The 11,532-nt window shown below is 48.5% G+C and overlaps 1 protein-coding gene across 1 annotated transcript; it reads left to right on the top strand.

The window, feature by feature from the left end:
* Positions 1-1,627: 1,627 nt before the first annotated feature.
* LOC125181785 (aquaporin-7-like) lies at positions 1,628-8,074 on the top strand. Its single transcript, XM_048056769.2, is given in 6 exon segments — positions 1,628-1,820; positions 4,359-4,496; positions 5,288-5,406; positions 6,987-7,002; positions 7,005-7,200; positions 7,640-8,074. Coding segments are annotated over 6 exon segments (807 nt in total). The 5' UTR covers positions 1,628-1,642; the 3' UTR covers positions 7,800-8,074.
* Positions 8,075-11,532: the final 3,458 nt, after the last annotated feature.

Here is an 11,532-nt window from a genome sequence, read left to right as displayed (position 1 = left end):
AATAAAAATCACAAACTAATAAGGATTGTTCTGGTGGGGATTAAACACCCCCCTTTCTCCCACTTCCAGGGAGTGTTCCCTGGAAACACTCCAGTTCTGTGTAATTCAATCCCTTTTACTCATTAATTCATTAAGAATTCTTCTAAGGAGAAGTTAAAGGTTTACAACAGATAGTAGTCCATCCCCTCAAAGTTCACTCCTGCTGCACAGGTTGTTTTGAGCGCATTGGAAATTAGAGTACAGATACCTGAGACTTCTCATTAGGAGCTGAGCAAACCATGTTCCCTTCTATCTCCTTTGGGTTTTGGTGCTGGAACTCCCCAGGTGATAAAGAACAAGTCTGGGGGGGCCCTGTCAGGGATGTCTCTGGGACACAGCATGAGGAGGAGACATTTCTCTGCGCTCAGGGCAGCCCAAGGGAGATTTTGGAGCCTTCAACTCACGTTGGCTCTTCCCTCACTAGGCCCCATGAGGGAACAGACTAGGAGGAGGGACGCAGCACACTGCCCCCAGCAAGGGCTGGCGACAAGCAGCACCTACCATTCCAATGTAACATCCAGCCTCAGACCCTTTGGCAACCCCCTGGCCCTTGCTGTAGCAGGAAATGTGCTGGGTGCATCTCCAGGACTCCTGGCTGGCTGCTGTTTGGATGGTAGCACACAGACAGGGCCTCTTGTTTTACTGAACAGGCAATGATCATAAAGGAGGGAACCAGATAGTGGGAGTAAGTGGCATGAGGAATGGGGAGGTAGGAAAAAAGGCTACTTTGGGACTGAGGATAGAATAGGTGACCAGAGGTTTGGATCTGTGCTGAAAAATAGATTTTCTGGCCCGGCCAGGTCTCCTGCCCTGCCCTCTCTGCACTGCATGCTCTCCTGCAGAACCTGAGCTTTGTGCATTTGGCTTCTCCTGGATGTGGCTTTGAAAAAGCTCAGAAATGCGTAGGCAAAGTTTTTGTAAGGGCTTTGCAGATGCTGGAGGACATCCCAGGTTCTGCTTTTTGGGGCTTTTGCTGAGGCAGGCTGAGAGAAAGTCCCATGTTGGAGGCTGTAGCTGTGTGCAGCAAAAAGTGTGGTCTGTGAATACGAGAGAGATGAGAAAAGTGTCTGTGGGTACCAGGGGATTTGGGTGATGCCTGAAAGGGAAGAGGGAGAGCAGACACATGAGATAAAATTTGGATCCAGGCAGAGCAGCCAGTAAAGATCTGAATCAATCTGAATTTTTTTTTTTTTTGGCTGAAACAAGTTACCAAAATTAGAGTTGAGTTTGGCAAACAGCTGTGTGTTGCCAAACTACATTTTTAGTCAGTAAATTGTACACCAGGAAAAGAAAGACATCCATGCAGCTGTGGTGACGCTCCCCAGGCTCAAATCCCTGGTTGCGGACACAATGTGCCACCGTGTGCGAGTGTCCCTGGACATCAGTGTCTGGGGTTTGTGTCCTCATACCCAACTCAGAGCAGAGCATCTAGTTTGGTGTGATGGAGTACCCACCAATAAGGAATACCCAGGCACCTGGTCAATTTTTGCAGGGGGGGGGGGGCATTCTTACTTGATCTCCTAACTGTGGACACCTTGGAGTCTTCCCATCTATGGAGGTTTGTTAGTATTGCAGAAAAAGTGGCAAGGAAGCTCAGGCCACCATGGCAACAACACTACTTTTAACATTCCTTTCTCTATTTTCCATGCACTAGGTCTTTGGCTTGTCTTCTGTGGCACAAGTGGTATTAGGAAGAGGAGAATTTGGGCAGTATCTGAGCATCAATTTGGGATTTGGCATTGGAGTCACCCTGGGGATCCATGCAGCTGGAGGAATCTCTGGTGAGTAGGACACCTGAGCATCATCTTTATGTCCCCTAAAGGCCACAGGCATTGGGGACAGCAGGAGTGGGCTGCAGAGCAGTGGGTGATGGCATGACAAGGAGGGGCTTTGGCCTCACCACCAAAAAATGCAGTCCCACAGTCCCCAGAGAAGAGCAGAGCAGGTCTGGTGAACCATAGCTAGTGTCAGCCTTGTGATTGAGTGATCACAGCCAAGTCCTCGGTGGGGTGACAGGTCTGAGGTCAAGCCAGGGGGTCATGGTGACATAGCAAGGTCAGGAGCAGCAGGGGACAAGGCAGACATCACATACCTACAGTATGCGGACCCCAAACGCATGTCCTGAGCTGAGACGGTGCATGGGTAGATGCCCCAGGTGAGGCTCTCACAGCTCTTGTTCACAGCTCAGCGCTGCACAGAGCTGCCCAGTATCAACACCAAACTGGGCACAGGCAACCAAGTACCCAGGGTGGTCTGGGGGAAGAAGCTGCAGAGGGGGACTGTGGAGAAGTTTGGTCCCAGGTTGGCCACAAGAGGAATCGGATCCTGTTGGTGCACTCAGGGCTCTGCCAAAGCAGGGCAGGAGATACAGCGGGTATTCTTGAGACTCCCTGCTCACCGGTGGGCATGGGCAGAGGGAAGTGGGACAGAGAAGAGCACAGATGCAGCCATCCCCTCTCCTTGCAGTCAGAGGAGCCACATTTCAGCATTGCCCACGTTAGGCACTTGGGTTATGCCATCAGAACGTGGCCCAAGGAGATCTGAAAACATGCTGCCAATATGACCCATGGGGAAGTAAATCATTTATTGCAAAGGAAAGTTTACTGCTGATGTTGCAACAAGGAATAGTATGGAAATTTTCTCCTTATCACCCACACCCATGCACATTCCTCCCCCCCATGCAAACTCAGGAGGTGGTGTTTCAGGAAGTGGTGTTTCGGGGCCATAGGGTGATATCTCCCATGTGACAGAGCATTACCTTTGCCTTGTGCAATTTCTGCATTCATTTGCACCAAGTGAAGTGATTAAAGTCTCTAGTGGGCAAAAAATTATAGCAAGTCCTTGCTCTTGAACTGCTGGAGCACAAAGGTGTCCAAGGCTGGAGCTGGCTTTGAAAGGAAAGATTTTCCATGCAAACAATCAGCTCTTAGTCCCCCTGTCCATTTAGAGCTGGTGGAGACAACCCAGGGAAAGTGGGCTGAGCAAAGGGGGTCCCAGGTGACATTTGAGATGGAGTTGACCTGCTGAGGGCTGGGAGGTGGGAGATCTCAGCTCAGCCAGCCACAGGATGGTAGTAGAACCAGTGTCAGGGCTCCTTGACGTTGCAGTTTGGATTCACTTGGGTCACAAGATGCTTTTTATGATCTCTGAAGTGGCTGGTCATGCCCACAAAGGATCAAAGAAGGTCGGGGAAAAAAAAGGGGGAGGGAGGTCTCCCCCCAGTTCAGCTGTGGTTGTGGGATTGCAGCAGGTGGTACATGCACTTTCACCTCACTCTGTCCTGCACTTTGATGAGATAATGTCTGGATCTTATCCCTTTCTGAGTCTGGATAAGGAGAAAGCCACTAAGATTGGAGCATTTGCTGACCCCTGAAGTGTACACCTTCAGTTCAGGACAAAGCAAGTGTTTGCATTGGGCTTGTGAGGAGATTAGGCCTGGAGAACAGACTTGGTTGCACTGAGGGCACAAGACTTCTGTAGCTGAGGCCAGAACCGAACCTGGATCCACTTAGTTTTTCTCCAGAAGTACTATCGTGATACCAACCTCCTTCCCCTCAAAACAGGAAAAACTGCTCTTGCAGTGTATGAAAGCCACATGCTAAAAGGTGTAAGGGAATTCAGTCCAAGATTATGAACTCTGCAAGGGGAGGACTCTGTCTGCTCCAGACCAGTGGGTGTAACAACGGCCTGGGCAAGAATGACCATCCTGGTAACCCCTCCTCAATTAAGTGACATCCAAGAGCTAAGTCCCTGCTGAAAACCCCATGTATGTGGTTGATTTTGCAGTTTGTTACCCCAGCATCTCATGTCTTGCTGCTAGATGTGCAAAGGGCCCACAACTCCCATCAGCTGGAGCACTCAGCTCTGCCAGGAGCAGACCCTCCTTGTCTATCAGATCTTTTCAAAAGGTCTTTTAATTGTTTGGGATAGGATATGTCTTATCTACCTGTAGCCATCTAAAAGGTGGGTGATAAGTCAAAGATTCTGGCTCATACAGGAGGAGACTCATGCCATGCCAAGAGAGGGGTCTCTGACAGGTGAGATGACCGACTTTCTGGAGGCAGTCTGTGGTCTACAGAGAGCTAAGCAGAGGATATCTAACTCCTAAAGGACTAAAGCTAGGAGCTCTCTCCCCTGCACCATTCAACTGCCATGGGGAAATGGGTCAGCTTGGCATCTGTGCAGGAGGGAGACCCTGCCCAGGGAGAGCCTTGGTGCTTGCTACTTTGGGGTCTGAGTCTCTACTCTGGGATATGGGGCATGCTCCAAATCTGGTGCATCAGGGCCAATGCCACTCTCCTTTGTTGTGATTTTTGCAGGAGCTCATCTGAATGCTGCCATCACCATCACACACTGCATTTTAGGAAACCTCCCCTGGAGAAAGCTTCCAGCTTATCTGCTCAGCCAGTTCCTGGGCTCCTCTCTGGCAGCAGCCACCATCTTTGGTACCTACTACGGTATAGTTGTGTCTTTATCACAGGGGTTGCTGTTGGTACCTTTTCAGTCTCAATTCACAGGTCATCAAAAATGTATCCTTTTGCAGTCCCCAGCATTATATCTCAGTGACGATGTTGAACTCTTGGCTTGTGGGACAGACCTTTATAGCTCAAGGTCAGGCAGGGCACAGATATTCCTGGGAAGGATGTTCACTTCCTGGAGAACACAGCTCCTTTTGCACAGGGCATTCCCACTGCTAAAACCTGTCTCAACACCAGTAATTTTGTCAACATTTTTTTATTTTTTATTTTTTTAATAAAAAAAAAGTTCAGAAAAAAAGCATTTTGTCTGCCTTTTGTTTCCAAGGGCTTGCAAGGGCTTGAGTTGGACGGACCACCAAGTATTAGGCACAGCCAGAGCTCTGTGGGACTCTGCTGGTCTGTAGCAAATAAGACAACAGTTACTCATGGTTATGAGTTGTTAGCAGACGACCCACCACCAGCATGTCTCAGTCCCCGAGGGTCACAGAGGGACAGAGGCCTCCCAGTGCATCCAGAGCATCCAGCCTGCCCCAGGGTCCCTGAGCAGGGACAAGGAGCTGGCATGCATAAGGATCCAGCTGCAGACCAAAGTCTGAGGGTGACAGATATCAGTGAGATCATGCCCTGCAAGGGGTGTGTTGACTTCATCGTATTTGTCACTGCCTCTCTTCCCCTTTGTGTCTCTGCTGGCTGCAGTGGGTGAACATGCCACGTGTGATGAACTCCGTGCTGCCCACTGTGCTAACTCCCTTAATTCCCATTTCTCCCAGATACTCTGTATGACTACACCAAGGGGAACTTCATGGTGACAGGACCAACTGCCACAGCGTCGATCTTCTCCACTTACCCTCATCCCTGTATGTCCTTGCTGGGAGGCTTCTTCGCAGAGGTCACTGGGGACAGTTGAGGTGTGCTAGGAGAAGGTGGGTGGTAGCAGGCTCTGGTACAGGGCTGGTACAAAGGACTCACAGATCTATGCATGCTGACACAGTCAGAACCTCTACTCTGAGGAGCCCACCATCCAGGCAGAAGCTTGTCAGGTAGTATCAAAGGTGGTAGAGCAGGAGCACAGAAACCATGAGGTCTGAGGGGGGTAAATTGCTTAGGCCATGGGAGAACTCAGTCAGGAGGGTAGCCCGGAGCCCTTTGCTGAAGAGGGCATTAACTGAAGGAAAGATCCTGGTGTCAGCCCTCATCTGCATGGTCCCTTGAGATGGTATAGGAGACCAAAGGGCTCAGCCACCTTGCAAACCCCTCTGCAGGGCCTGCTGCTGTGGGGCCAGATCTGCTCCTGTAAGCACCTTTCCTTGCACACTGTCCAAGCAATGGCAAAATTTGAAGCTGAGCTATGGCAGAAACCACCTTCTTTGGGCTCTGCTCAGTTCCCTGAACTGTTCTTAACCTTTTTGAATCATACACCTGCTCCACACTCTCAGGCAGCTCTGCTGGCTGCTCCTCACCAACACAGATGGTCCAGGTCTGCTGTCACATGAATACAGCCTGTCTGGATTGAACCTCTGGGGGTTTGAACAGTGAAGTTTAGACTGAATACAGTTGATTCCCAGCATATAACACAATGTCCAGGTGCCCAGAAATGAGATGGGGATGCCTCAGGGAATGTGGAGCATCCCTGAGCGTGTCCCAGTGCTACAGAAGGAAGAGTCACTTTCAGTTCAAATCTGAGGAAGCTTGTGCTTTTGTTTCTGAGCTGGTGAAGCTGTGCCTGGATGCTATGAAGAGGATGGTGAGAGCTGGAGAACCACCAGATGGGCTCCTGGTTGCTCAGCATCCTGTGGAGCGTGCAGTGTCCTTGCTGCACAAGAAAGCAAATGACAGTGACAAGGTCATAGGAGCTATAGGGTTTCTGCTCTTGCTGGCATCTCTGAAGTCCAAGGCTCTCCAGGTGCATCTTCTGAAGCAGAAAGAGACAGGAGTCATCATGTCTATACAAACAAAAACTACTGATATCTTGGGCACTGCAGATCTATGAATGTCTGCTCTGTATTGTCACAGATGGGAGATTCTGTTTCCCAGATGAGAATCTGGTCTCTACCTTGAGTCCAAAAAGGGCAGATGCAGCAGGCTCTACAATACCTCTCCTGCTAGGGAGGATCAGATATGTCCTGTAATCAGTTTGTTATGGCTCTGTCTCTGTTGGACAAAAGGTACTTAAAATAACCTTTACCCCTAACTTGAAAGGTGGAGGGAGATGATGGTTCTGAGAAGTTTGTATCAGTCCTTGAGTATTTTTGTTGATGAGGTGGAGACATTTTTTCTGGGAAATAAGTTATTCTTTTCTTCAGCATCACCTATGAGGTGGGAATTACATTGGGGTCCTCCCTGACTTGATCAGGCCATGAATCCTACCTGCTCTTTCAGTCTGGGAAGTCTCTTTCTCTCTGCTGAGTGGGATCCTCCTGCCTTTGCTGTTCTTTCTCTTGACCTGTTTCCCCTTTCCTGCTCCTGCAGTTTATGGCAACAGTGATGCATTGAGCATTCTGGTCATCCACGATGAGAAAAATAATGGAGCCCTGAAAGGCACACAGGCCCTGCTCACGGGTATCCTGGTCCTAGGCATTGGTCTAGGGATGGGAATGAACACAGGCTATGCCATAAACCCCTCCCGGGACCTGCCCCCAAGGATCTTCACAGCAATTGCTGGCTGGGGAGTGGATGTCTTCACGTGAGTGACCTGTTTTGCTTTTACATTGCCCAGCTCACAAGGAGAGGAGTTAAGCCCAAGATAAAATAGCCATGGAGCCTGTGCACAATTGGAATGCAAGCCTGGTTCGCAATGGGTTTGGGTCTTGTTAAGGAATTTTCTTTGGACCGAGTGACACTATCGCTGTCAAATGGGTTCTCCTTTTCAGAGAGCAAGGGTTATGCGTAGAGAAGCCCCGTGCTCCAGGTACACACAATTTGAGGTATATCAATTCTCCAGTGCAGGATTCAGCTTGACATTTGAATACTTCAGTTTAGCCACCAGGAACTAAAGAAGTCTAACCTTAGTTAGCTAGAGATTGAGCTGGTTATTGCAGTGTCTGGAGAGCCAGAGTGGTTTGGCTCACCAGAAAGCAGTTCCAGTCTGGCTAACCAGATGCCTCTTCTGTGTTTTGTTTTAGGGCTGGAAATTACTGGTGGTGGATCCCAGTCATAGCTCCAACACTGGGAAGCCTTGTTGGTAGTTTAATCTACAAACTATTAATTGATTTTCACAATCAATCTCTCCTGGAAAGTGGAAATGAGAAAGGACAGCCAGCTATAGAGACTTCTACGCTGTGATGGCCATGTGCTCCCAGGAAAAGGACTGACAGCACAGTCAAGGTGGACATAAGCACTGACAGCCAAAGGGTAACCAAGTGGGTAAGGGCATGTGCAATGGCACTGCTGGAGCACACACTTTTTTCACCCTGCAGGTGGAGAAATGAGAGAGTAGCCTACAATAAATCTATTCTGCTTAATCAGACAAACAGGGTCTCTAAGACACTGGGCAGACCTGAGTAGGCTAGAGCTCTCTATGACCTGAAGAAATAATTCAGTTTCCCTAAGCAAAAGTCTACAAAAAAATAAATAAATCACATTCTAGAGAAAAGCAAAGCAGAGCTGCGAGACTCCAGTTACCTGTAAGTTCATAACAATCAAAATACAAAATCCAACAAGGTTGGAATAAAAATTAGATCTACATGGTGGCAGAAACAACTTAATTGAAGAAAATTTGATCTGGACTATTCTTTTTGTAAGAGATAGTAGATATTACACTGATGGATCAGGAGCTTAGATTTGTTTCTGTTTGCTAAATCTGCCACCATAGCCATGATCCAGTTTCTTAGAACACAGAGAAGAGCAAGGACGATCTGAAAAAGAAACCTTGTGGGTTCTATTTTTTATTTTTCTAATAATTTGTTTTCTTTTTGGTCTAAATATTAAGGAAGCACTAGCAAATTAGTAAATTACAGGGTCTCCTGAATCCTGGTACCACCCTGCTGGAACAGGCTAGGATATGTTTTGTGCTATGCTGGTGTGATGGAAACCTGTGTGTTACTGATGAGTGAGACTTAAACTACCACCTTATGAAAGGATTCAGACAACTTCTTTGGCAGCATCTACAAATGCTGGAAAAACAACAGCACAACCTTTTCTCCACTCTGAAAGCAAGAGAAACATGAGAAGAGACTGCTATGCTCCTTGTATGAATTCTGCCACCTCCATCTGAATGAGGAAATGGGCTTGCAAGAGTCTTGCAAGTTTGAAGCATCATTGGAGTAAAAGTAAAACATTATCAGAAACTGCCTGTCCCCAGGCTGGGTGATAAGGCTAACTTTTCTGGGGGGTGCTTAAGCAAGTACGTTACATATATCAAGTGTATGACTGGTTCCAGGGCTGGGTACCACAAAGACACAACACAGGAATCTACAGCTGTAGGAAATGACAGAATATCACTGCTGCACAGAATTCCAAAAACTGGCACTTACTGGCTTTAACAATCATTCATATTACGCTATTAAAAGTACTATTAATGTATTACTGTCACATGGGGGTGGATGGTAGGTACTGACATTTCTGTTTCTTCATTAGAGTTGACCTTCTATTAGTAGAGCAGCTCCAGCAGGTCTTCACCTGGCACAAGATGCACATCAGCCGAAGAGGGCTGAAGAGCATTAGAGGATTTTCTCTTGTGCAGGGGGGTGGCAGAGGGCGGCTGCCAGGCAAGCCCTTGAGGGCTCTTTGAGTGTGGTCCCTGGGTAAGAGCTGGAAGCCAGCAAACCATGTTAAAGCCAGGCTGGATGGCTGCAGAAATTTTGAACAGTGAACGTAGGATGGAAGTAGAACAACTATCACACAGATGAGGCTTTTTGTCTATGTGAACTAAACTGTGAACTTCAGAATAGCTCAAGGTGGGATCAACTTAAAAGACACTATAACCTGTCCTGTCTCAGTGTGAGATTCTCCACTGCATTAGAACAAAAACAATCCAGTCTGCACTCTCCTGTTACTGTACATCCTTGTGCATGTGCTGCCAAAGGCATCTTCAAATACTTAATCACTCTGGAAGAAAATACTAAAATCTTTATTAAAATACTATTAAACACTTACAGGGTGGCTTCATCTTTCTGAAGGCCATACAAACACTTGCAAAAGCCTCACAACAACCCTGTGAGGTAGGTTGGGCGTATGTAAAGATATGACTGTTTCATAAATAAAAGATGCTGCTGTTTAAATAATCAAAGCTGATTTGGAGATGGTGACTTTTATTTCCCTGCTTAGGCACAAAACGGGTTGGTTGCTACCATGCGTTTTCAGCATAGCTAAGAGGACAGAATGGCATATAAGTGTAATGGAAACAGACGCAACTGAAAATCAGCAGTGAATGGGTTAAAGTGCAGTTCTACCCTGAAAACTTCCAGTACAGAAAACAGCATCAGGAGCTTGTAGGGCTGTAGGATCTCAGTGGCTGTAGTGGGTTTACGTGGCAAGGTTTTGGCAGCAGGGGGCCATAGGGGTAGCTTCTGTGAGAAGAATCCAGAAGCTGCCCCATGTCAGATAAGGACCCCGCTGCTGGCCAGAGACGGGCCAATAAGCGATGTTGTTTGCACCTCTGTGAGAGCATATTTAAGACAGGGAAAAAAAACTAACTCCTGCTACACAGCAGCTGGGAGAGTGAGAGGAGTGAGGAACAGCCTTGCAGGTGCCAAGGTCAGTGAGGAAGGAGGAGGAGAGGTGCTCCAGGCGACAGAGCAGAAGTCCCCTGCGGCCTGTGGTGAGGACCATGGTGAGGCAGGCTGTCCCCCTGCAGCCCATGGAGTACCACGGTGGAGCAGGGTTCCACGCTGCAGCCCATGGAGGAGACCACGGTGGAGTAGGCGGACCTGCACCGACGGAGGCTGCGGCCTGTGGAAGATCCCTGCCAGAGCAGATTCCGGGCCAGACCTGTAGCCCATGGAGAGGAGCCCACGCAGGAGCAGGTGACCTGGCAGGAGCTGCTGCCTGTGGGGGACCCAGGTTGGAGCAGTTTGCTCCTGAGGGATGGACCCCGTGGTACGGACCCATATCTGGAGCAGTTCTTGAAGAGCTGCTGCCTGTGGGAAGCCCATGCAGGATCAGTTCAGAAAGGACTGCATCCCATGGGAGGAACCCCACAGCACAGGGGACGAGAGTGACCGAGAAGGAGCGGCGGAGACAAAGTGCTATAGACTGACCATAACCCCCATTTCCCCGTTCCCCTGCGCTGCTTGGGAGAAGGAGGTGGAAGAGGGTGGATGGAGGGAAGGTGTTTTTGGTTTCTTCCCTTTGTTTCTCACTTCTCTAGCTTGTTAGTAATAGGTAATAAATCTTAATATCTCCTTATGCTGAGTCTGTTTTGCCCGTCACGATAATTGTTGAGCAATCTCCCCGTCCTTATCTCAACCCTTGAGCCCTTTGCGTCTTATTTTCTCCCCCTTTCCCTTTGAAGAGAGGGAGTGTGAGAGCAACCGTGGTGGAACTCGGCTGCCCACCTGAGTAAAACCACCACAGTGGCCCCTGGTCAGATCCTGCCCAATTAACAAGTGACAAAGGCTGAATGCTCAGCTTTGCAAATGAACATGTAACAGACCAAGGGGTCCTCCTGGCTTACAGGACTCTAACACCACAGTCCCACCTGCAGCTGCCCTGGCTCAGCAGTTCCCACAATACGAGAAAGCAGAGACAACAAGGGACCTTGCAGCTTCTTGTTGCTCAAAGGAAAGGACATCACACAGATGTCATTATCTGAAAAGATATGGCACAAAGGCCAAGGAGTGGTCAGGGTTGTAAGAGCAAGTTCTAGGCCAACACAGAGATATGGAAGCCCCAGGTCCTTTTGCACTGTGAATTTCAGAACAGAAGTTGGAAGGAGCACAGGGAAATGCAGAGTTTGAGTCTGTCTGAAGTGGAAGATACTTCTTTGTTCCGTGGGTACCAGCCTGCTCCCACAGCATGCAAGGTCAGGACAGGTTTCTTTCAAAGGAGATGGCAGAAATGTTCTTATGCTGTAATT

This window comes from Anser cygnoides, chromosome 36 (genome assembly GCF_040182565.1).
Source record: "Anser cygnoides isolate HZ-2024a breed goose chromosome 36, Taihu_goose_T2T_genome, whole genome shotgun sequence".
Taxonomy (NCBI): domain Eukaryota; kingdom Metazoa; phylum Chordata; class Aves; order Anseriformes; family Anatidae; genus Anser; species Anser cygnoides.
This window is presented reverse-complemented; position numbering and strand designations above follow the sequence as displayed.